Source organism: Fundulus heteroclitus, unplaced genomic scaffold, assembly GCF_011125445.2.
Source record: "Fundulus heteroclitus isolate FHET01 unplaced genomic scaffold, MU-UCD_Fhet_4.1 scaffold_37, whole genome shotgun sequence".
In the NCBI taxonomy this organism is placed as follows: Eukaryota; Metazoa; Chordata; class Actinopteri; order Cyprinodontiformes; family Fundulidae; genus Fundulus; species Fundulus heteroclitus.
This window is the reverse complement of record NW_023396781.1, coordinates 153,623-180,589: the sequence shown is the minus strand read 5'-3', so window position 1 is coordinate 180,589 and position 26,967 is coordinate 153,623. Positions and strand designations below refer to the sequence as shown.

The 26,967-nt window shown below is 42.2% G+C and overlaps 1 protein-coding gene across 1 annotated transcript in view; it reads left to right on the top strand.

Moving 5' to 3' along the window:
• The window catches only part of eno4 (enolase 4), a 185,458-nt gene extending 178,339 nt beyond the window's left edge, over positions 1-7,119 (top strand). The window contains exons 12-13 of the mRNA XM_036130670.1: positions 6,021-6,138; positions 6,596-7,119. Coding sequence (XP_035986563.1) covers positions 6,021-6,138; positions 6,596-6,666 — 189 coding nt within the window. The 3' untranslated portion in view covers positions 6,667-7,119. The remainder of the gene's footprint in view (positions 1-6,020; positions 6,139-6,595) is intronic.
• The last annotated feature ends 19,848 nt before the right edge of the window (positions 7,120-26,967 follow it).

Below are 26,967 nucleotides of genomic sequence, written 5' to 3'. Positions count from 1 at the left end.
TCTTCTGATTTACATTTTATCAACATGTTTCCATCTCGCAATATTTTAACAAACTCCACCTCCCCTATTTTCTTTTTTATTTCTCTAGAAACTGCTATCGGACTTAAATTTATGTTCTCATCTTCCTTCCTGAACTTAAGTATTACCTTAAATTCCTCATTTATCACTTTCCTCCTCACCACTCACGTTTTCTTCATCTGAACTACAATCTTCTAAACTTCTCTTACTAATTTGGCTAGCAGGCTCTCTATCATCTTTCAAACTTTTCACCTTACCTCTACCTCTTCCTCTGCCTACCGGAATCCAATCATCAAAATCCATATCATCATCCTCACCATCCCCATCTACTTTGCTTGTCATCCCAATCCAGTCACACTCTAGTTTTGCCAACCGCCAAAATCAACACTGTCCAAGCCTGCAAGAGAGTTCTCCTCCAATGGCCAACTCCTCCAGTCCTCAACCCGGGCGGTAGTCAGGTCCTCGTCCTGCGTCAACAGTTGCTTCACGTGCCGTCTCAACCTCAGCCAGTTCCTGCTGGAATGTCTTTTTACAGCAGATTTTTCTGGCTTCACACCTAAAACTGTTATTGTCTGAGTAAATACGGAAGACAGCGGCGCTCAGCGATGACAGTGCGACGTCGTCGCTACCATAGACATAATCCGCCTCAAAATGCCGCCTTCTCTGCGCTCACTGTGTTTATTTCGCTCTGCAGCCACTCAGCAAGCAATATTTCTTCTTCTTGAGTTTATTGGCAGTTGGCAAACATCTTTTCAGAGCGCATTACTGCCACCAACTGGTGAGGAGTGTTCGTCAGCCAGCATTGACGACTGCCTGCATGAGGTACACAGCTCCGCAACATAATTGGTTTCAACAGCTGAGCTGCATCAGATGCATCTAAGAGCAGCATGCGGCTCCAGAGCCGCGGGTTGCCGACCCCTGTTTTAGAGAGTCTAGAATTAGTTTTTGACTTGCGTGAGGATCTAGATGAGGTATTGGACAATGTATCTTAAAATACTGACTCTGAGTCGGGCCAGGGAATATCACTTGGATCACCACTTCCTTCAAGAAGGCACTGAGCTTTTTCATTGGCTGTTTTAGTGATAGCCCAACATACAGCGCATTTTCTCCTTTGCTCAGGTTCAGGGGCTTCAACGTCTCTTATCTCTTCATAAAAATAGCTTATATCTGTTTGAAGAACATTAATGACACTCACTGCTTCAGGAATCAACTCAGTGTCTTTACTTTTCATAAAGTTTTTAAAGCAGTTTATGTTAATTTTCCATTTCTTATATGTTCGCTCAAAGTCTTTTTTGTGATCCTTTAGCTTTGCATCTTGTAACAATTTTCCCTTTTCAGTTAGTGTACGTGTGCGTTGACTTCTGCGAACATCTCTATGTGAATTATCATCTCTCGCTGCTTGGGGTTGCTGGACATCCTCTTCAGTGCCCTGCTCTTGTATGACCTGTTCTTCGTTGCTGTCTTCTTGTGCACAGCTGACTGCTTTTGTGGACTGTTTTGTTGTTTGAGCTTTGTCTGTCATGGTAAATATGTGATGCATGTATTTTCAAATTAGCTTATAGTGGTGTATAAATACTTAAACGTTTTCCCATAACTACGTGTGCAAGTATTAGCATGAAGTATTTCTCAACATTTGTAAAAAGAACCAAAAATATTCAAAAAGAGGGTTTTACTTATAAACAAATAAGCTTAAACTTGAGCATAATACTTTTAGAAAATTGTAATACTCCAAAATATTTGTTTGCAATATACAACAAATTAAAATACACTGCTTAACTTTAATACTTAGTGTGCCTTTGATAACTATGCATTTGCCTGTATTTGCTTGCAGTCTTGACTTCTTTTAGGTAAATGTGCTGTAATGTCTAGTAACTGCTTTACTGTGTTGAAATCATAAACGCTATTGAGGCTTTAGAAAGAGTTCACAAGTGCTTATGCTACTTCTCAGACACGAATTTGAGTGCTTGCTTGCTAAGTGTTCACTTGCCAACTTGCTTCGGTACTTGTTCAATGCGTTACGTCCATCCACACGATACAGTCCTCCAAACATTCAGACGTCACCTCGTTAGCAGCTTCGGTCCCTTTGTCTTCACCGAGGCAGTGCAGTGTTCTACTATGCCGGCCTCAGTTACAACGCGAAGACAAGAGTTCCTTTTACTTATGTTTAATGGTCTTAAACACCGTAGACCTGACAAAATAAGCAAAAAAAAAATACAGCAGAAATAATTAGCCTCACAACATAACTTAACATACAATACATGTAGCAAAAAAAACATACCACTTTGGCCTGCTTTTGACTAAGGCTGAGGTTTATTCTTCTGTTTAAATCTTCTGTTTTTACTACCGAACGTAGTTCTTAGCTTTTGTGAGCTCTGACAGTCCATGCTGTACCACAAGTGTGGTGCCGATCACTGAGCTATATAATACACTGGAGTGCTGATTTTGCCGAAAAACTGAAGTCACTGACTAGCCGCCATCTTGCTACTCCCTACTCTCACAGAATCCCATAGGATTTGGTTGCAATAACAAGCAGTTTTCTGGCTGTGTGAAAACGTTTCACAGGTAATTCTACAGTCAGTGGATGTACTAACACTATCAACTACTAGGAAATTATGTGCTAAAATATTTTACATGTTATTCATATTAAATATATATGTATATGTATATATAAGTATGTGTGTATGTATATATGTATACATATATGTAAATATATGTTTTTGTATATTGTTATTTATATATTTATAAATATTATATTTATATATATTTAAATAAATAAAACCAAAATATTTCAGCACATGACTTTCTCAGTACTTGATAGTTTTAGAACATAACATAAAAGTATATGGCATTTGACATTTTAAACGTTTTAAGCCCCCCATGAACATGAGAAAATCCTCGTTATTCGATGCTGTAGCGCACATATTCCCTTGTTACTGGAGGAAAATAGGGAGTACCAATATGGCAGCAGGTGGCTTCAAAGCGACTCGTTCTAACAGCGGGCGATTAGCACTCCAGTGTATAATATAGCTCAGTGGTGCCGATAGCTTACAACGTTGACAGGAAACGGAAATGTCACTTTCAAAATACGTGCATCCATCTTAATTTTATTTAAATCAAATACTGTGACTAATATTCAAAACAAATGATACTTACAGGTACAACATACAAATATTAAAACTATATAAAATAAACAATAAGTACAAACTTACATAAGGTGCAACAGTGGCAATAAGTACAAACTTATATAAGGTGCAACAGCTCCATCTATTGGATTTCAAAATAATTGCACAAACAAAACAATGGCATTTACAAAGGGATCTGCCAAAATCCACTCTAGCCTCCACCAGCTTTGTAGTGATGTGTTCCAAACTTGGTAAGATGTAGCGCTCTCGTTTTACTGCTTTGTTTAAGCGTTTCAGATCCACACGTACTCTTACTTGATCTGTTTTTCTTTTCAACAGGAACCATCGGGCGCACCAATCAGTGGGCTCAGTAACCTCTTCTGTGATGCCCAAATCTAGTATACGCTTTAGTTCTGTTTCGACCTTCGCAAGGAGAGGAAATGGGACACGCCGTGGCGTTGTCAGGCTGTAGGGCTCTGCGTTTGCTTTCAGTTCTATTTTGACTGGGTCACACTTAAGCAGACCAATTTCTCCATAGACGTCACCTAGGAGATATGTGTTTATGTTGCTGATCCTCCTGACCAAACCTATCCTCTGTTGAAGCCGCTTGCTTCCCCGGGTCCGTTGAGTCATGTGCAGGACTTACTCTAAGAGTGCAACAAAAACTTGGCCAAGGAAACAGAATTGAAGTTTCACCTTTGCAAAGGGAGAGAAGTTGCACCAGCCAACACCTGCGAGCAACAACTCTGTCCTCTTTCTTGTGCATGCTCTTTTTATTAACTTCAAAGGGGAGGGTCTCACAGAGTTACATGAGCAAATGACACACCTTAACAATACTTCTACCCTATATGGGGTTGCTTCTTTGGCTGCCTTGTTCTGGTTCTTCCGGTCATCGCCTGCAAGCCGCTGACCACAACCCCGAACCTTGAGCTAAACAAAAGCTTTTGCAAGACAGAAACCCATCTTGCAAATTCCAAGAATTCCAAATTCTTTTACCAACAGGCTCGGTTTTGAAGCTTTCTGCCAGTTATCTTAAAAGCATGTTAAAGCATATAAACACATGTTAAACCTTCATAAAAGTGTAAGAAACGGATCAAAGTTAATACATTCCACACCTCCCAGAAACACTACCTCCCAACAGGTCGTGAGCATAGGGTCCCTTTATGACAGTAACACAGAAACGGTATTTCTGGCCGTTAAACTGACTTGTGGCTAGAAACTTGCCCACACAATGGACTTCATCTCCAGGGCTGGTGACCAGTGGCATTTTACTTGTTGTGACCAATCTTGGGCTCTTTGGCAGTCTGTTTAATGCAGTCTGAGACATCACTGCAATGTCGGCACCTGTGTCTTTTTTAAATCTGACAGAACAGTCATTTTCTGAATCTGGCTGCTCAATTATGGCTGGCTTAGCATTAGCTACTGCTCCAAGAAAAAACATGTCCCTCTCTGCTGGGTTGTTAGAAGCCACTGACACTTCTTTCAGCATTTTTGTTTTGCAAACTACTTCAAAATGTTTTATTGCATTTCCAGCACCTCTTGTTCTTAGCTGGGCATGGCTGCATTTTCCCGTCTTGTCTATTACAGCGAGAGCATGTAAGGAGATATTTGGACTCACCAAGCTCCGGTTTTCTACTCCATTTTGCATCATTGTTGCTCTTTTCAGTGTGAAAATGCCATCTTCCTTTACTCATTCCGCCCACAGCATGTTCCACATGCAAGCTTGCGCTCTGCTGTTTAACTTGTTCGCTTTGGCGTGCTATCTGAATAGCTTGTTGAAGCGTGAGGTGTGCCTCAAGCTGTCATTTATTGGAAACCTCCCGGTCCAATATGCCTATCACAATCCTGTCCCGAATTTGTTCATCTTTAGTGCTTCTGAACTCACAGTATTGTGCTAGCTCGTATAAGCTTCTGACAAATGCTTCAACTGGCTCTCTGGCTTTCTGCACTCTCTTATGAAAGCAAGCTCTGTCGTGAGTAATGTTCTGTTTAGGCACAAAATGGTTGCTAAATTTTGCCATCACCGTCATGTAGTCAAGCTTGGGATGACTTTCTGGTGTTTCTTCATCTGCCGCTTCTTCGTAGTTGTCCCTCTCATACACAAGAGTCATAAAAAGCCTCTGCCTCTCTTCCCAGGGCATAGAGAAGAGTGTTAACTTGTACTTCCCCGCTCTCCCTGTCTAGCTTCACTGCTACTCTTAAGCGGTCGAAGCGACGGCGCCACATCTGCTAGTCCTCCGGACGGGGGAAGTCAAAGGGTTTGGGCGGTCCGAACTTTGCCATATATCACTCAGTAGGCGTCCAGTCGGCCACTTCTGACACCATGTCATGAACGGCTATCTTTTATGAAGAACTTCCCAAGGACCAGTCGTGCAGCTTGTTGAATTCAGCTTTATTAGCCAGCGTGAACCATACAACAAAAGGATGTACAGTGCATGTGCGTCAGTCTGCTCTGGGCTACGGAAGCGTGACATATCACTACAATGTTTAAAACCATTATGTAAATAAAGTTTGTTATAACTGTAAATCACATTCAAACACATCCGCAAAGCTTGGTTTCCAGAATGCTAGTGGAAGTAAGCCTATAAGCTCCAGGAAATTTACTTTTGGTCAAAACATAAAAACAGAAAACCATTTTAAATATTTTTCGGTCCTAAATTTTTAGTTGATGTGCTTAGTAATTTTAAATTCTGCTTGTGGCATTCATTTATTCAAAACGTGTCCTAAACTGAGACCTGCAAAAAAGTTCTGGAACCAGTTGTCCTTTCTAGCTCCCATAAGTAGGGTGTGGATATTGACAGAAGATATTAACTGCTACTAAATCAGAGCAGTGATAAAGAAGTAGCCTTGCCTCTCACTGCACTTTTTCTTTTTCTTTAGGCTGTTGGACTGGGGTTTGACTATGTCAAATTTGGAGGTCTCAGTGGCGGTGAGACAATGGCTAAATACAACCGCCTCATATCAATAGAAGAAGAACTAGCCCAACAAGGACTCCTAGGTGTGTTTTCCTGTTCTGTGACTCATTTTAGCTGGACAGAGAAAGGGGATTCACAAATCAAGAAAAAGAAAGGCAATGTCTGAGCTTGAGAACACGCACTTGTCTGCACTGGATGTGGAAAGGACACTGTGTGTGAGGAATCATACAAACATGAATTTGTATGATTCCACCACCACCACCTGGAATTTGTTATTTGGCTATCTAATTACACATAAGGACAAATACTTTATCATCCATAACTTCTTTGAAATGCAGCCAGGGACACCAGAGGCTGAGTATGTCTGTGAATAATCAATGGCTATCACATATTTGTTTTGTTGATCGATTTTGTGTTTTTTTTCCCCAGAGTTAAGAACTTACTATGTTATTAAAAATTAATGTATGTGTACATTTAGTCAACATATCTTCTTATGCTCATGGCATTTAAACATTTTAATTACTTTTGCCTTGTCCACAGTTTGTAAGGACTCCCCACTCTTATCAGAAGAGCCAAAGGAACACGCTCCTAAAACAGAGAAAATCATATAGGTTTGCTTGAAGGAATGTCTCAAACTGTCTGCCTGATTTCAACAAGCCTTGAAATACTTGTCACACAAATCGAAAACCATTGTTTTCGTACTGTTTTTACCTGTGATTGTTAATAAAGCTTGCTCAATGTTCTGCATGGATCTGAATTTTATTCTAGCCAGTCAACTAATTAAGTAAACCAATCCAAACCACTTGAGATAGAGCAAAAGCAGCCAAACATGACCCTACATCTTCATTCATATTAAAAGACTGCATAAATGTTCAGGCATAGCAATACTCATTAAACTGTAAGTGAACACTTCAGGGTGAATAGAATAAATAGTAGTGGAGGTTAGTGCTGCATGTAGTTCTTTTTGGGAAAAAAAAATTGTATGAATTTATTTTGTAGTAAAACACATTATTGTTGAAGTAGAGTAAAATATATTCATGGAAAGCCTTCAGTGATTTTCAACATTTCTTTCTCATTTTACACCTTTTTTGTTTTATACCTTTCACAATTCAGAATATTCTTCACTGGACCTGGTGTATATACAAGCTCATCCATATGGCACTTCATCCTTTGGAGAGTTTGCAAAGATTTTATTCAAAATAGAACAAAATAGATAATAATAATAATAATAATAAAAACAATAATAATAATAATAATAATAATAATAATAATAAAAACAATAATAATAATAATAACTAGACAAATTTCTGAAGAAATTTAGAATGGGGTCTCGTGGTGTGTACCGTCCTAACCGTAAGAGTTAATGTTACGAATCTCAGATTCCTGCGTTCATCATAGACCCCGCAGTGGCCATCGAAAGGTGCCATTCTAGGCCAATGGAGCATGTCCCTGACCTCCTAGTAGCCTCTGGCTAGCAGAGTTCCGTTGTCATGGAAACTCACTCACAGCTGCAGCCCTCTAATTCCTCATTAACTTTATCATGTGGTGAACTAATTGGATTGTGTGATTTTAGTGTCTCTGGATCAGTTCTGCAGCACGTAGCAGGGACAAAAAAGGGTTAAAAATGAATATTTGACACCTCATAACGTGGACACACTTTATCCGACATGGCCCAGATTTATTGTGGAGCTTTCTCTGTAAAAGAAGTACAGACTCGGTCAAGCAGAAGTTGGTAGGACCTTCCTAGGGGTACTTCCGAATAGCAACATGCTAACAGTTAGCTGCTAACAGGCCAGCTGACAGCTTTGCTAGGGCCCGGGACAATGCAGTGTTTTTGGGCCCCCCCTCTACACCTCCCGCCATACACATACACACACATACACACACACACACACACACACACACACACACACACCAAAAAAAGTCAACTTAACTGTATACTTCATGCCCTGGAAATCTCTGTATTTTACACTGGATATTTTCAGCCCATCTATTGAATTTAGTGCACTAGTTGATCTTTTCTTCATAAGAGAACAGCAAGCACTGCAGCCAAAATATGGCCTTTTTTGACCTGCTGTATATTAACCAGTCCCTAAGCTTGATGTATCATGAAACTGTTGACCTTTCGGGTTTTGTGATTTTTATTTTATTATTACAATTAAATAATAATAATGTTATGTTCATAGTGTTTTTTCCTAATCCACCTCTTATATCTTTCAATCCTTATGTAATTTTGTCTGTGTTGTGTGCACCTGCCTGTTGCTTTAATCCTATAAATTTCCCCGTCGTGGGATAAATAAAGGATTAGCTAATTTTATCTTATCTTAAATAACACTTTTTAATAGGATATATGTACTGGGTTCTTTCAAGGTCTTAATTACATTTTCTGTATGGGCTCCAGTAACATATGATATATAATATCTACTTTGAAAGTTAACATGAACTGCTGCGGAAGATGAACACTCAGATCTACCTGGATGTCCTCTGGAGGACTGAAACGGCTCAGTCACTGACGTCAGTCTGTGGGTCTGTCGGGGCAATCAGAGAAGTTTCATCTCCTCTCCGTTTCTGTCGCTCAACGTTTTCTTGCTCATGATTTTTCACGTGCTTAGTGTTACGACCTCTTTAGGCAGGAAGATGGGGTAACATAATAAAATAGTCTTATAGATGGAAATTAAATTAAAAGGTTTATTTATAAAGTTTCTTTGAACAAAAAGAGACAACATCCAACATGTTGTTTACCAAAATTAAAACAAACAAACTGGATTTAAATAAAACAGTTTCTAAACAAAACAAACACAATTGGAAAACTCAAACAGGGAGTGGCACTCAGCCCAACTCCTTCAGTCAAAAACCCTACAACACAGAAAAAACCAAGTCAAAACTTAGCTAAATCAACAGCAGGCAAACTCACAATATTGAAACGGTAACCAACCACTAAAGTCACAAAGCAGTTCCAAGCTGCACGGGAGGAGCAAACAGAGTTAACTGTTCCTAATGCGGCTCCCCCTTGGATGTGTCTGTGAGAGAGTCTTTTAAAAGTGGTGGAAGGTCTGGATTGGTCCATTTCTTGAGGAGCTGTTCCAGTCAGGAGTCCAGCATGCTGGAGGCGAGGCCAACGTCCATTTGGCCAACCCCAAACACGAGCTGCCACAGCCAGTTTAGCATTAGTATGAGTCCAGTCTGCACCCCTGAGAGCAGACACTTACAGCTGTAACACCCCTCCCCTTAAAATGCAAAACAGAGTTTTGTCATTATATACAGTACAAATTATTCAAAGAAAAACATTACAAAAACTTACTCACAACCTGGAAAGGCCATCTGCCAGAACATTTTCTGACCCTTTCTTATGACGAATATCAAGATTGTATTCTTGTAATAACAGAGCCCACCGCATGAGACGCTGGTTGTGGTTGTACATTCGAGAGAGAAACACAAGTGGATTATGGGCTGTATAAACAACAATAGGGGAACTGCCTGAACCAAGATAAACATGGAAGTGCTGAAGAGCCAGTATTAACGCCAAAGTCTCCTTTTCAATGGTTGAATAGTTAATTTGGTGAGTGTTAAATTTCCGGGAGAAGTAACAGACTGGGTGGTCTAACCCTTGCTGGTCTTCTTGTAACAACACAGCTCCCGCTCCAACGGCACTGGCATCTACCTCCAACTTAAATTGGTGGTGCAGATTTGGTACAACTAGCACTGGGTCGCAACAGAGAAGAGCTTTAGCGCTCTCAAAGGCGATTTGACACTCAGAAGTCCACTCAAAATCGGCTTTAGGACTGAGAAGGTCTGTTAGAGGCTTTACCACCGTAGAGAAGTTGTTGCAAAAGTTTCGGTAATATCCTGTCATACCTAAGAAACGGCGCAACTCACGTCTGGTTGTAGGAGGAGGGTAAGAACGTAGCACCTCAATCTTAGCATGTACCGGTCGTACTTGTCCATTTCCAACTTCTTTACCCAGATATATTACTGTAGCTTTTCCAAATTCACATTTAGCTAAATTAAGTGTCAAAGAGGCTTCAGCTAACCTCCTAAATACCTGATCTAGGGTAAACAAATGATCTTGCCAAGTCTCAGTGTATACCACCACATCATCCAAATAAGCACTACAGTGGGATAATCCAGCTAAAACGTGATCGATCAACCTTTGGAAAGTTGCAGGTGCATTGCACATGCCAAAAGGCATAACAGTATACTGTAAAAAGTCATCTGGGGTTACAAAAGCTGAAATGTCAGAGGCCCGCTCAGTTAACGGGACCTGCCAGTAACCCTTTAGGAGATCCAACTTTGTTACAAATTTAGAAACTCCAATATTGTCAACACAATCCTCGACCCCGGGTAGAGTTCACTTTACGAAAATCTGTTATGAATCGAGGCGAGCCATCAGGCTTGATCTGGACTAAACATTGGGAGCTCCAAGGACTCATACTAGGTATAGCCAAGTTATGTTTCACCAAGTATTCTGTTTCCTGTTTCATCAGCGACTGCTTTATGAAATTAGCGCGGTATGGATGTTGTTTAATGGGTTTGGCATTCTTTACATCTACATCATGGTGCAAAGCTGTAGTGCACGTGGGCACATCACCAAAAAGACATTGGTACTCATTCACTAGGCCCAATATGTCCTCTTGGTGTTCAGGGACTAAATGAGTAAGATGCTCTTTCAGAGATTTTAGCATCTCTGAGTTATTAAAGCGCGAACTAATTTGGCTAGGATCAATCAATTTTAACCCATCAAAAACATCAGCACTTACCTCAACTTTAACATTAGCGGCAACAGAAACACTCACCAAGGATGCTTCTGGTTCGGGTCGAGAGTGGTACAACTTGAGCATGTTCACATGACAAACACGGGACTTGCGTCTGCGGGTAGGGGTACCGATTACATAGTTACTTTCCCCTACCTTTCCTTGAACGTCAAAGGGACCCTCAAACCTTGCAGACAAAGCAGAGCCTGTCCCAGGTAATATAGCAAGCACTTTGTCACCCACTTTAAAATCTATTTTTACAGAGGAACTATCATAGTTCTTTTTCATGTTTCTTTGTGACAGGGCCATATGCTTTTTGGCTAAACTATTTGCATGACACAAACGCTGGTGAAATGTTTTCACATAGTCTGCAACACTTTGAGTTGATCCCGTACTCTGAATTAACACCTTTTCCTTCAGTGCTTTAAGCGGACCACGGGGTGTGTGTCCAAACACTAACTGAGCTGGACTAAAACCCAGGGACTCTTGTGTGGCTTCACGAGCAGTAAATAACACAAATGGGACCCCTTCATCCCAATTTTTAGCTGACTCAAGACAATACTTCTTGAGCATTGACTTTAAAGTCTGATGCCACCGCTCCAAAGCTCCCTGACTCTCAGGATGATAGGCAGAAGAAACTACATGTTTAATGCCTAACGTCTGAGTAACCTGCTTGAATAATTTTGACAGAAAGTTGGTTCCTTGGTCGGTTTGAATAACTTTTGGTAAGCCAAATGTAGAAAAGAAGTTAGTCAAAGCTTTGATAATAGATTTTGTTGTTATTTTACGTAAAGGTATAGCTTCAGGGAATCTAGTAGCTGCACACATGACAGTTAACATGTACTGGTTTCCAGTTTTTGTCTTCGGCAGTGGGCCAACACAGTCTACAATGACACGATCAAAGGGGTTGTCAACTACCAGAATCGGACACAGTGGAGCAGGGGTGATAATTTGGTTTAGCTTACCCACAATCTGACACACATGGCAACTACGACAAAAGTTGGAAACATCTTTCTTCATACCTGGCCAGAAGAAGTGTTGTAGCAGGAGCTGGTACGTTTTTGTGATTCCTAAGTGTCCTGACCACTGACCCTCATGAGCCAGGGACAAAATCCCTTGTCTGTACATTGTAGGAACAACAACCTGGTTAACATTACCCCAATCAGAACCCTTTGCACCTGATGGAGACCACTGTCGTAATAAAATACCATGTTCAATGAGATAGGCTTGTTGCACAATCTTGGCTTCTTCAGCACTTACCACCTGCTTGAAACATTTGTGTAATGTCTCGTCATTCTGCTGGGCTGCAGCTAAACATTCGGGGGTTAAGGGTAAATGGCAAACATTATGGGACGGTGGGCAGACTGGAAGACAGTTCTATAACATTCAGAATAAAGTGGGAAAGAGCAGAAATACAAACAGAAGCAAGGAGGAGGATGTATTTTCTAGAATGAGGTATGGACACACACGTCTAAATAAAACTTTGTTAATAATGAAGAAGCATGCTGATGGCAACTGAATTCTGTGGTAGTCCAGAGACTATAGAGCATGTTATTGTACACTGTAATAAATATCAGGAAGAAAGACAAAGACTAGTCTTACAATTACAAGGAGAACAGATGAGGCTAAACTTAGAAGAAATTCTGCAAAAAAACACAGGGGAAATGAGTGTAAACTATGTAATTGGCTTCCTGAGGAATACAGGACTAATTAAAATAATTTAGTATGATCTTTTTGTTTGTTTTGTTTTGATTGGTTTGTTTCGTTATGTTTGTTTGTGTGTTTGTTTTATTTGTTTGCAACCTATTAGGGAAGGTTAGACTCCAGTACCACACTCCAGTCCAGTTGGTGGCGGTAATGCACCATTAAAGTTAGTTGCCAACCGCCATAAAAACCGAAAGAAGAAGAAGAAGAAGAAGAAGAAGAAGAAGTGGACCGTCTCGTCAGCTAATAGTGCCGATATGAATGAGCGGTTCACTTAACTGCAGAATTCGGTAAACTCTAGGTTGCTGTCCATAGAGGACAAGTTGGCGGCTCTGCAGTCGAACAACTGTGCGGGAGAGACTAACTCCAAGAAGAGAAGACGGGTGCAGAATCCCAAGCTTAGGTAAGAATATGTTCGGTGACTGCTAGCTAAGCTAAAAGTAGCCTAGCCTACAACCAAATCTAAGATTAGCCTAGTAGCCTTGCAAAAGAACAAGCTTTATTAAAGTGTATTTTCATTTACAGGAAGCAGTATGCCGTCTTCACAACTCGGAGACAAATTGCAGGCGCTATGAACCGGAGCGAGGCGGTGACCTCCTATTTGCTCGGAGCAATGTCTGCAATTCCAGATTTACACGATGTTGATAAAGACGACATTATCTGTAAGTGACTTGTTTTTACTGCTTCTCCTTCCTTGTTTAATGTTATTGTGACTTGCGTTTGATTTTTATTCATACCACTCTCATTTAATTGTTTTCCAGCCTGGCGAAGAAGATGGCGTTGTTGGCGTGGTCTCTGGATGGATTGGACGGCCGCCGCCATTTCGTAGGCCGGTGTTGTGCGCAATTCTGTTTCCCCCGTGTCGGGAGCGCACTTTGCAGCCGTTTTCCCGGCGCTTCTAGTTGATTTCTCGGTAAAACAAATCCTATAATCATGTCTAGGTTGTAACATTCAGTTTAATCGGCAGCTGTTTACAAAATTGTAAAATAAAAATAAATAAACGGTCTTTCAGACATCTCCCGAAAACTTTGGGAAATAAAGAGCAAATGTTTCTAAATTCTCAAAAATTATGTGTGATAGGATGTAGTATACTAGAAATTTCCTTAATCCAGTAAACTGTCATATTTTATATTACAAAGGGATGTACTGGGAAGTCTACACTCTTGTGTTTTCAGGAAGTCTTAGGCTGTTTCTTAATTCACGAGAACGCGCTCGCATTCTCGTGAATTGAGAAACAGCCATTATGTTTGTGTCCTGCTATCAACCATCCCATCCTCCTCTTTCAGCAATGTAAAATCATAAATACACAGTAGGTGCTGGAATAGTGTTTTATGGCATACTTTTATTAGTCAGGTTAAAGTGACAAAAGTTGGAAAAAGACCGTTTATCTTGCCATTTATAATACCACAATACAGCGTAAGAAGACATAGTTTATTTATTTTTATTCTACAATTTTGTAAACAACTGCCGATTAAACTGACTGTTACAACCTTGACATGATTATATGAGTTGTTTTACCGAGAAATCAATTAGAAGCGCCGGGAAAACGGCTGCAAAGCGCATTCCCGACACAGGGGAAGCAGAATTGCGCACAGAGGCGACGCCGAAGTACAGAGCCACGCACAGTAGGCGTCTGCACATCGGACCTGCCTCAGAAAGAACGCCGCCAGCAGTTACCTACAACCCCGAGGAGGCAAACGGACAGTTCACGGGGTTGTAATTTTTGGATCCTCGCGTTGTATATAGGTGTTTGTTTTAATAAAGCTCTTTCTTTGCATAAACATCTTCCTGGCAAATGTTCATTTCCTGTATAAATTCATTCATGTCCTTGATGGTAGCCTAATAATAGTGTAGTAGCCTACATAGGATAACATGAATATACAGCATAATATGAATGAATAAATAAATAAATATATATATATAATAGATAAATATATATATATATATATATATATATATATAAATATATAAATATAAATATATATATATATATGTAAATAAGTTATTGGGGATCTGCCAACCAATCAGGAGTGATTTTACTTGTTTGAAAGAAGTGGTTCCATCCAATACTCAGTAAGAACGTTCAAGCCTGGCCTGGCCACGTGTGGTTTTGCTGCCAATCAGGAGCGATTTTACTTATTTAAAAATAGTGGTTTCAGCCAATACTGAGTAGGTTATTCAAGCCAGACCTGGCCAGCCGCGCGGGTTCGCTGCATTCATATGCTAATTAGGGCCATTAGTACAGCTGATCGCTCTCCACATACGTCAGAGTCCGGTTCCGACAATTTGTGGCACTGACAAACGGCGACAAGCGCGGGTTGCAAATTGTCCTTAACTGCCGAAAATGAGGGAGATCTGCGGTAGTTTACGGGGACGAAAATCTCACTTTTCATGCAGTGAAACGTCAAAGCAGCTGGTCGTTGTTAAGTAGGTATTTAGTTGTTGAAACACAGCTTTTTTAATAATCTTACTGATGAAGGGGAGGTTTGAGATGGGCCTGTAGTTCTTGAGTAGAAGTTTGTCTTAATTGTTCTTTTTCAGCAGTGGTTTGATATTTGCTGTTTTTAGGGACTGGGGGAAAACACCTGACAGAAGGGACATGTTTATTTACCCAGAGCCACAGCTCTGTTGATCCATCCATTCCCTTAGCTCTTAGCAGTAATGATTGTATGGGATTCTTCATAAATAAAATTGATTCCATTAAAAATAAAATAATTGGCATCCTCCCAAACATGATTACCTCGTCCTCAGTAAGTGAGGCAGCATTGGAGGAATCCTTAGAACCTGCGCAGTGTCTGAACTGTTTAAAAGTAGTAGAGCTTTCTGAGCTATCTAAAATTTTAGCTTCATCTAAACCTTCTACCTGTATGTTAGACCCAATCCCAACCAAGTTGTTTAAGGAGGTATTCCCTCTGATCAGTGGTCCTATTTTAGACATAATTAATCTATCCTTGGTAAATGGATATGTACCACAGGCTTTTAAAGTAGCTGTTATTAAACCTTTACTTAAGAAACCATCTCTTGATCAAGATGAGTTAGTAAATTACAGACCTATAAAGAAGATCTAATCTTCTTTTCTTATCTAAAATTCTTGAGAAAGTAGTTGCTAATCAACTTTGTGAACATTTACAAAGCAATGACCTACTTGAGGAGTTTCAGTCAGGCTTTAGAGCTCATCATAGCACTGAAACAGCTCTGGTGAAGGTCACCAATGATATTCTCATGGCCTCAGATAATGGACTTGTGTCTATACTTGTCCTGTTAGATCTCAGTGCTGCATTTGATACAGTTGATCACAATATTCTCCTACAAAGACTTGAGCATACTGTAGGGATTAAGGGAAAAGCATTAGGCTGGTTTAAATCTTATCTGTAGGACAGATTCCAGTTTGTTCATGTTAATAATAAATCTTCCTCAAACTCTAGGGTCACTTGTGGAGTACCACAGGGTTCAGTCCTTGGACCAATTCTATTAACTATATATATGCTTCCGATTGGCAAAATTATCAGACAGCATGGGATTAATTTCCACTGTTATGCTGATGACACTCAGCTATATTTATCCATAAATCCTGATGAATCCAATCAGTTACTTCGACTGCAGTCATGTCTTGATGACATCAAAAGCTGGATGACTTTAAATTTCCTGCATTTAAATTCTGACAAGACAGAAGTTGTAATCTTTGGGCCAGAGTCTTCAAAAAATAAAGTTCTTAATAAATCACTTAATCTGGATGGCATTAACTTGGCCTCTGGTAATAAAGTTAAAAATCTTGGTGTTGTTTTCGACCAAGACATGTCATTTAAATCCCATATTAAACAGGTTTCCAGAGTTTCCTTTTTTCACCTCCGGAATATCGCCAAAATTAGAAACATTCTGTCCAGGGGTGATGCTGAAAAACTAGTCCATGCATTTGTTACTTCAAGGCTGGACTATTGTAATTCTTTACTATCAGGAAGTCCACAAAATGCAGTTCGAAGTCTTCAGCTGATCCAAAATGCTGCGGCAAGAGTTCTGATGAAAATCAACAAGAGGGATCATATTTCTCCAATTTTAGCTTCCCTTCATTGGCTTCCTGTTAAATCAAGAATAGAATTTAAAATTCTTCTTCTAACGTATAAAACCTTTAATAATCAAGCTTCATCATATATCAGAGCTCTGATTACCACGTATGTTCCTAACAGAGCACTTCGCTCTCAGACTGCAGGTCTGCTGGTGGTTCCTAGAGTCTCTAAAAGTAGAATGAGAGGCAGATCCTTTAGCTATCAGGCTCCTCTCCTGGGGAACCAACTCCCAGTTTTGGTCCGTGAGGCAGACACCCTATCTATTTTTAAGACTAATCTTAAAACTTTCCTTTTTGACAAAGCTGTTAGTTAGAGTGGCTCATACCCTGAGCTATCTCTATAGTTGTGCTGTGATAGGCCTAGGCTGCTGGAGGACATCAGGGTCTAATTTTCTCACTCTACTGATTTCTACTGTTCTTCAGTCTACTGTTCTCCAGTTTTGCATTGTATTACATTGAAATGACTGTCGTCATTTCAGCTTTTAACTTTTTGCTCTCTCTCTTTTTCTTCATAGTAGGTACACCTGGTCTGGCGTTCTGTTAACTGTGACATCATCCAGAGAAGACGGCTCACCCGCTACTACCATCTAATGTAGAACAGATTACTAGATCAATGTGTGGTTCTGTGCTTTTTTGTCTCTCTTGTTGTGTCTCTGCTCTGTCTTCTGTAACCCCAGTCGGTCGAGGCAGATGACCGTTCATACTGAGCCCGGTTCTGCCGGAGGTTTTCCTTCCCGTTAATGGGGAGTTTTTCTTCCCACTGTCGCTTCATGCTTGCTCGGTATGAGGGATTGCAGCAAAGCCATGTACAATGCAGACGACTCTCCCTGTGGCTCTACGGTTCCCCAGGAGTGAATGCTGCTTGTCGGGACTTTGATGCAATCAACTGGTTTCCTTATATAGGACATTTTTGACCAATCTGTATAATCTGACCCAATCTGTATAATATGATTGAACTTGATTTTGTAAAGTGCCTTGAGATGACATGTTTCATGATTTGGCGCTATATAAATAAAATTGAATTGAATTGAATTGAATTATTTTCTGAGTCAAATCAAAAGCTAAGACAGGCAAAACTTTCTTAAAGAAAGCTGTGGGTAGAACATCAAGGCAGCAGCAGGAGGAACTTAGCTGGTGAATGAGCTGCTCTAAGCTTTTGTTGTTTATTTGGCTGAATTGTGACATTTTGTCAGAAATAGTTCCAGCTGAATACAGCATTGGTTCTGGTGTTGATATGGTAGTACAAAGTGATCCTCTAATTTTTAGGATTTTCTCAGTAAAGAAGTTAGCAAATTCATTGCAGGCCCTGGTGGAGTGGAGTTCGGAAGTCACGGACACAGGAGGATTTGTTAACCTGTCGACTGTGGCAAATAAGACACGAGCATTATTAATGTTTTTCTTAATGATCTCAGAGAAGAAAGATTCTCTTGCATTTTTCAGTTGTAAGTTATATCTGTAAGGTCTCTCTTTGTAGATGTCATAGTGAACCTGTCTGTTCTTTCTCCACCTGCGTTCAGCTTTTCGACACTCCCTTTATGTATTTTTGTATATAGAGGTTTCTTTACGAATGTTACATAGGTAACGTAACAAGGGAGGATAATGCAGAAGTTTGGTAAACATCAATGAGGTCAGATTGCTCTGGTAGCCAGCAATGGGAGTACAAGTTAGGAGAGAGGAAACAGCTGAACGGTAACCTCATACTCTGTTTATCTGTAGTGTCCCATAGATATGTCAAGTAGCAAGATTAATCTGTCTGTTTTTGTGCTTTGAGCTAAACATTTACCAGAAGTAAAGTCCACACTGCCAAAAAGCTGGACACACGTGGGCGCTATTTGTTTGCAATACACACCAGTGGACACACACAGATCTTATTGTGACGCATACACATCTGTGGGCTATAAAAGGCATGTTCACTGTATTGTAATCAGAAATTTTTGCTGATATTTTTTGTTGTTTGTTTATGTTAGTTGAATTAAAGAGTTCTCCGTTGGCAAGCAGAGGGACTTCATCTCCCCGAGTCTTCTTTCTTTTTAAGGTTCAATAGTTAAATAATCTCCCACAATAGAAACTCACTCACAGCTGCAGCCCTCTGTTATTCATCATTAGGGTGCCTGCAATGCAATGCATGGAGGCACCTTATACTACGCACCTCTAAACGGGTTTCTTATTCATGCTTTCTTATTTATTTTTCTTCCGTCACCGTTAATACAGCCCGAACTGTAGGGTCTACCCCCACAAAGTATATATCAAAACATGCGTCTCGATGCCGTGAAGTGTGCTATTTGTCCTTCATGCAATTTCCAGTTACCATGGCAACGTAATTACCAAAAAAACATGCCCAAAAGTCCTATACAAATGAATGGAGAAAATGGCAGAATTTTACAGTAACTTGTAACTAAGATTTGACAACTCCCAACAACTTCAGCCTACTCGCTCAATTTTCACTCTACATAGACAAATTATACACCAACGTAGGTATTTTTGTCAGGATTCAGAACATGTAACCTTCATTGGTGTGGGATTCATACATTTCTCGCAAATCACCCCAGAGCACCGAAAAAGTCCAAAAGTTGTTGTCCATCCATCCATCCATCTTCTTCCGCTTATCAGGGGTCGGGTCGCGGGGGTAGCAGCTTCAGTAGGGAGGCCCAGACGTCCCTCTCCCCAGCCACTCAGGCCAGCTCCACCGTTGGAATCCCAAGGCGTTCCCAGGCAAGCCAGGAGACATAGTCCCTCCACCGTGTCCTGGGTCTTCCCCTGGGCCTCCTACCGGTGGTACGTGCCCGGAATACCTCACCAGGGAGGTGTCCGGGAGGCATCATAACCAGATGCCCGAGCCACCTCAACTGGCTCCTCTTGATGTGGAGGAGCAGTGGCTCAACTCTGAGTCCTCCCCGGATCACTGAGCTCCTCACCCTATCTCTAAGGGAGAGCCCAGACACACTACGGAGAAAACTCACTTCGGCCGCTTGTATCTGGGATCTCGTTCTTTCGGTCGCAACCCAAAGCTCGTGACCATAGATGAGAGTAGGAACGTAGATCGACCGGTAAATCGAGAGCTTCGCCTTTTGGCTCAGCTCTGTCTTCACCACAACAAATCAGTACAGCGCCCGCTTCACAGCAGACACTGCACCAATCCGCCTGTCGATCTCCCGCTCCATCTTCCCCTCATTCGTGAACAAGACCCCAAGACACTTGAACTCCTCCACTAGGGGCAGCACATCCTCCCCAACCCGGAGAAGGCAATTTACCCTTTTCCGGTTCAAGACCATGGTCACAGATTTGGAGGCACTGATTTTCATCCCGGCCACTTCTCACTCGGCTGCGAACCGCTCTAGTGAGAGCTGTAGATCACGCCCTGATGAAGCCAATAGGAGCACATCATCCACAAATAGCAGAGACGCAATCCTAAGGCCACCAAAACGGATCCCCTCAACACCTTGGCTGCGTCTAGAAATTCTCACCGGAAACGAGTTCGGCTTACTGCCGGCAATGTGGACCAGACTCTGACACCAGTCGTACAGAGACCTGACAGCCCTTATTAAAGGGCCTGGTACTCCATACTCCCGGAGTACCCCCCCACAGGGTCCCTCGAGGGACACGGTCGAATGCCTTCTCCAGATCCACAAAACACATGTAGACTGGTTGAGCAAACTCCCATGTCCCCTCCAGGATCCTGCTAAGGGTGTAGAGCTGATCCAGTGTTGCACAGCCAGGACGAAAACCACAATGCTCTTCCTGAATCCTAGATTCGACTATCCGACGGACCTTCCTTTCCAGATTCCTCTGTAGTTGGAACACACCCTTCGGTCCCCCTTTTTAAATAGGGGGACCACCACCCCAGTCTGCCAATCCTGGGGAACTGCCCCCGATGTCCACGCGTTACTGCAGAGCCGTGTTAACCAACGCAGCCCCACAACATCCAGAGCCTTAAGGTACTCAGGGCAAATTTCATCCACCCCCGGGTCCTTGCCACCGAGGAGCTTTTTAACCACCTTGGCGACCTCAGCACCAGAGATGGGAGAACCCGACCCAGAGTCCCCAGGCTCTGCTTCAGCAATGGAAGACGTGTTGGTGGGATTAAGGAGGTCTTTGAAGTATTCCACCCACCGATGCACAACGTCCAGTGCCGAGGTCAGCAGCACACCACCTCCACTGTAAACAGTGTTGGTGGACCAGAATTGCTTCGAAGCCGTACAGAAGTCTTTCTCCATGGCCTCTCCGAACTCTTCCCACGCCCGAGTTTTTGCCTCGCCGACCAGCCGAGCCGCTCGCTGCTTCGACTGCCGGTACACATCGGCTGCTTCCGGAGTCCCACAGGCCAATAAAGCCCGGTAGGACTCCTTCTTCAGCTTGACGGCTTCCCTCACCGCTGGTGTCCACCAGCGTGTTGGAGGGTGACCGCCGCGACATGCACCGACAATCTTGCGGCCACAGCTCAGACGAGCCGCCTCAACAATAGAGGCATGGAACATGGTCCACTCGGACTCAATGTCCCCCGCGTCCCTCGGGACGTGTTCAAAGCTCTTCCGGAGGTGGGAGTTAAAGCTCTGTCTAGTGGGGGACTCTGCCAGACGTTCCCAGCAAACCCTCACAGTACGTTTGGGCCTGCCAGGTCTGACCGGCTTCCTCCCCCACCATCGGAGCCAACTCACCACCAGGTAGTGGACATGCGGTCAGATGAAACGACAACAAAGTCGATCATCGAACTGCGGCCTAGGGTGTCCTGGTGCCAAGAGCACCAGGACCCTTATGCTTGAACATGGTGTTTGTGATGGACAATCCGTGAGGAGCACAGAAGTCCAACAACAGAACACCACTTGAGTTCAGATCAGGTGGGCCATTCCTCCCAACCACGCCTCTCCAGGTCTCACTGTCATTGCCCACGTTAGCGTTGAAGTCCCCCAGCAAAACGAGGGAGTCCCCAGGAGGGGCACTCTCCAGTACCCCTTCCAAGGACTCCAAAAAGGGTGGGTAATCTGAACTGCTGTTTGGTGCATAAGCACAAACAACAGTCAGAACCCGTCCCCCCACACGTATGCGAAGGGAGGCCACCCTCTCGTTCACCGGGGTGAACCCCAACGTGCAGGCACCGAGATGAGGGGCAACAAGTATGCCCAACCCAGCTCGGCGCCTCTCACCAGGGGCAACCTCTGAGTGAAAGAATGTCCAGCCCCTCTCAAGGAGAATGGTTCCAGAGCGGTGCGTCGAGGTGAGTCCGACTATCTCTAGTCAGAACCTCTCAACCTCGCGCACAAGCTTCGGCTCCTTCCCCACCAAAGAGGTGACATTCCACGTCCCAAGAGCCAGCTTCTGCAGGCGAGGATCAGAACGCCAAGGTCCCCGCCGTCTACTGCCACCCGTTATACAATGCACCCGACCCCTTTGGCCCCTCCGACAGGTGGTGAGCCCATTGGAAGGGGGACCCATGTTTCCTCTTCGGGCTGAGCCCGGCCGGGCTCCATGGGCAAAAGCCCGGCCACCAGGCACTCGCCAACGTGCCCCACCTCCAGGCCTGGCTCCAGAGTGGGGCCCCGATGACCCGCGTCCGGGCGAGGGAACACAACGTCCATTGTTCGTATTCATCATAAGGGGGGTTTTGGGCTGCTCTTTGTCTGGTCCCTCACCTAGGACCTGTCTGCCTTGGGTGACCCTACTAGGGGCATAAAGCCCCTGACTGCATAGCTCCAATGATCATTGGGACACTCAAACCCCTCCACCACGGTAAGGTGGCAGCCCAGGGAGAGAAGAGTTGTTATTGTGAAAAATCCAAACAACACATGTTTTCGCATCGTCGCTACTCCCAAACCATTTAATGTGCAGGCATGAGACTTTCACACATTCATGTTCAGACCCTTCTGGCACTCACAAAAAAGGAATTTTGTAGATAACTGTTATGTTTTTGTTGCAGGAACAATGTGTTCAGGAGTAGCAAATTGGCAAATCGCTAGAAGAGGATCAGACTTCCATCCCCCCAAATGATGCACTTTTTTACATCGTCGCCATGCCTCAAGTTTTGTGTTTTATTTATAGAGTTATGGTATGTTAAGCATGATGGTCAAACAATGTTCTGGCTTTAGAAAACACAAGATGCTCAGGAACTTAAAGAGAAAATCATTGCTTGTACTGATGAATAATTATGTTGGACATAGTGTAGAACAGTTTTACTTAAAAGTTTCACCTTAGACGAACTGAGATGGTCTAAGGTGATGGGAAAGTTGTATATATTTAAAGACAATACTAGCAGTGAATTTACTTGTCCAAAAGGACCAAAAAGAAATCAGTCTGAAATAAGTTAATAATCTATGTATTAATAATACAGATGTAATAATGATCCTTAGGAGACATTTTCCTTTGTTTATTTTCTTGTATTTTGGATATTTCTTTGTTAAATTTTATTTGCTTTTATTTTTGGCATCTCCATTTTTTTCTGAGCTTTCGCTTTCCAGAGGCTGGGCGTAGATCCTGAAATGCCATCTTTCTTCCAACAGAAGACTCTCATTAGTGAGCTTTTGCAGGGGTACGGTAAGAAGTCATAATCAAAATTGGACATGCAGGGATAGGCGGATATGAGTTTTAACCAATTTACACAAGGTAATTTGAGATCCTTTGGTGGAGAAAAATGGTGGCTTTGTAATCTTTCTGTTGATGTTCTTTTCTACTGACCGTTATTAACACTTAGGTTACCCTGAGCGATCTTTATAGTTATGATCCTATAGGCTTAGACTGCTGGAGGACATCAGGGTATATTTTTCTCACTCTGCTGAGTTCTCCCATTGTTCTCCAATTTGCATTGTTTGTTGTTATTTCAGCTTTTAACTTTTTGTAGGTACATCTGGTCTGGCGTTCTGTTAGCTGTGACATCATTCGAGGGGGGGGGCAGATTATCCGCAATTTCTTCTGATACTCAGTACTTCTTTTTAAACAAAAATAAAAATCTAGCTGCCTCTCCAGAGTGGCTTCAAGCTACCCTGTTACCAGCCTGGTACAGGTGGCTGGTCATTGGAAGCCCCTCTAGGTAGTGGGTCCGGACCTGGATGCTGCTCAGGTGGTGTTCCCTTGAACACTTTACACTATGTGACGTTGATCCAAGTGTTCTTTCTTGGACATTCACAGCAGTGTGGGTCACCAGTAGGATCTAGAACGGACCAGTCCAACACTTGTCTCTTTAGTGGCTCCTTCTGATGCCTCAAATAAGCACCCACTATCATGGCTGGAACTGGTGCAGGATTTTGTCAGCCACTGAGGATAATGCAGGTTTCACAGCCTGGTGGAAAAGGTAAAGAGAATGTGACAGAATCTTACAATATTCCAACATGGAATGTTCAAAATGAGCAGATGTTAATGTGTTTAAGTTAGTACTGGGTCCTCCTTCCATGCTCACAAGCAAAGTGAAAAAACAACACAATTTAATTTGTTGTATTGATGAATAATAAACAGGGGTGTGGCAGTGGCACCAGGCATAGAGAAGTAAAGGCCACAGCATGGCTTGTGTTATTTAACGTTCTGTCTTGATCACGACGTCTGTATATCTGATAATTAAAGTCACCAAGTCTGACAGTTTTAGTAGATTGCAAGGGAAGGGGTGAAGTCATCAGCTCAGGAAAAGAACATAACATCAGCAGAGCATCACTCCTCAAATATGTTATTTTATATGGCCTTACTGTTGAGTCTAAAGAATGGCCTCAGCCAGAAAACATTATTCAGAGAATATTTAAGGAGGCAGCAATTATAAATCAATACAAACACCGTATCATCTATTTTCAATATACTCACAGTGAACAGGGTTGACTGTTTAGGTCAGTGGTCGACAACCCGTCGATCGCGATTGGGGTGCGCGAGCTGAAATCTGTAATGGCGTCTGACGGTGTTTTTTCCCCACACCATAAAGACGTGTAAATAAACATTTCCTTTGTGAAAATTAAAATAAAAAACTGCCAATTTGATAAATAAATAAAATGTATTGACATGAAAATCTATTTATTTTAAATCTTGTTCTACGCTTCATTTTAAGATGAAGTTATCTTCTTCTACGCATTGTGCTTCATATGCACACCCAGCTTGTGCCTCTACTTCATTCATTCTCGCAAATATGCTCAGTTGGCTGAAACCAAGGAATCGGAGGCATCATAGACAATGGTAATAGGGACCAACGGTCGAAATATTTCTCCATGTTCTCTAGTAGTGGCGAAAAGTTCTTATTCAACATATTAGACATGGAGGGCTAGATAAATATCCCTAAATATTGAAACCCTGCTTCTGTCCATTTGAAGGGTGAGATTGAATGTGGAAGGTTCCTAGCCAGAGAGTTCAAGGGAAATAATTGTCTCTTCTGGTAGTTAAGCTTGTAACCGGAAAGCCTGCTGTATTGTTCTAAAATGCTAAACAGAACTGGAAACATATAAGAGCAAGTCATCCGCATAGAGGGATACCTTATGGGTTACGCCAGATCTCAGAATACCCTTAAAACCCTCCTCGGCGCGTAGCCAGATGGCTAGAGGTTCTATCGCAATAGCAAATAGTAAGGGAGATAGAGGGCATCCCTGTCTAGTGCCTCTTCCATGGGGAAAGGGTGCAGACACCATGTCATTTGTTTTAATTTAGGCCACCGGAGACGAGTATAGCAGCTTAACCCAAAGGATAAAATTGTTATCGAGACCAAATCTTTCCATTACTTCATATAAAAAACCCCATTCAAGCCGATCAAATGCCTTTTCGGCATCAAGAGATATAATAAATTCAGGTGATAAGGTGCCTGGCGTATGGATAATATTTAGAAGACGTCTGGTGTTATGGAATGACTGTCGTCCAGGCATAAAGCCTGTCTGGTCTAATGAAATAATGAGGGGAAGTACTCGTTGGAGACGGGTTGCTAAAATTTTAGATAAAATTTTCAAATCTACATTTAGGAGGGAAATAGGTCTATAGCTACTACAAAATGAGGGATTTTTATCGCTCTTAAGAATCAGCGAAATTGTGGCCTCTGAGAAGGTGTTAGGCAGGCATTTGTTGAAGAAGGCTTCGTTATACACATCCGTCAGTATTGGCGCTAGAAGATCCAGTCTAGCCTTATAATATTCTGAAGAGAAGCTGTCAGGGCCAGGGGATTTGCCCAAACTTAAGGACTTTATAGATTCCTGCACCTCCCTTAATGTGATCGGCCTGCCTAGACCTCTCCCCAACCCATCATCTACCCTTGGAAAGTTGACACCGTTAAGTATATTATACGAAGAGGGGGGGGGGGGGCTTAGGGGGTGTACAGTTCTGAGTAGAATGACGCAAATTTATCATTTATCTTACTGGGATCAGAAAGAATCTCTCCCGTAGCTGACTTGATTAATGGAATTAATTTGGTGGTTGCCTGAGCGCGCACTTGGAAAGCCAACAGTATTCCTGCTTTGTCGCCAGATTCAAAAAAACGCTGCCTTGTTCTGGTTAGCTGAAGTAGAGCATTTGTGGATGTAGTCAAATTGAAATCGGCTTGGAGTTTTACCCATTCATTATAAAGGTTGGGGTCTGGGTTGGCTGCATATCTAGAATCCACCTCCTTAATTTGCTTCAGAAAGTCTTTGGTGTGGTGTAACCTTTTCCTTGTCAAATACGAAGTAAAGCTGATGAGCTGACCTCTTATATATGCTTTTGAGGCCTCCCAAAGGGTGCTTCTCGGTATATCGGGCAAATCATTAAGATCGAAATAAAGTGAAAGCTGATTTCTTAGAAATTGTTTGTAGTCCTCTACTGTGAGCAGTATAGAGTTAAATCTCCAAGATTTAAAACAGTGAGATTGACAGAGTAATTCCAAATCTAGAGAGACTGGCGAGTGGTCGGATATAACTATAGTGTGATAATCACAGGTTTGGACTCTAGACAGCGGTCAGATATCGATAAGGAAAAAATCTATGCGTGTATAGGTACGGTGGACATGAGAAAAGAAAGAAAACTGCTTAAGTGCCGGGTTCCCATGTCTCCACGGATCCACGAGTCCTAGCTTAGTTTTAAATACATTAAGACTTTTAGCAGTGTTAGATAATAAGATCGTTTTTTTTTTTGAGGATCTGTCTAAAAGGGTATCTTGGACCATATTAAAGTTTCCCCCCAAAATTAGATAATATTTTTCAATATCAGGCATAGATGAGAAAAGTCTAGACACAAAGGAATCATCATTCCAGTTTGGACCGTAGACGCACGCTAGTATTACCAAAGAGCTTTGCAACTTACCGGCCACAATTATGAAACGGCCCTCCGTGTCTGCTATTATTTTGTGTTGTTCAAACGCAATATTATTGCGTATAAGTATGGCGGTTACACGATCTTTGGCATTGAATCTAGAGTGAAATATGTGGCTAATCCAGCATTATTCCTTTATTACGGAGGTGTGTTTCTTGTAAGAAGAA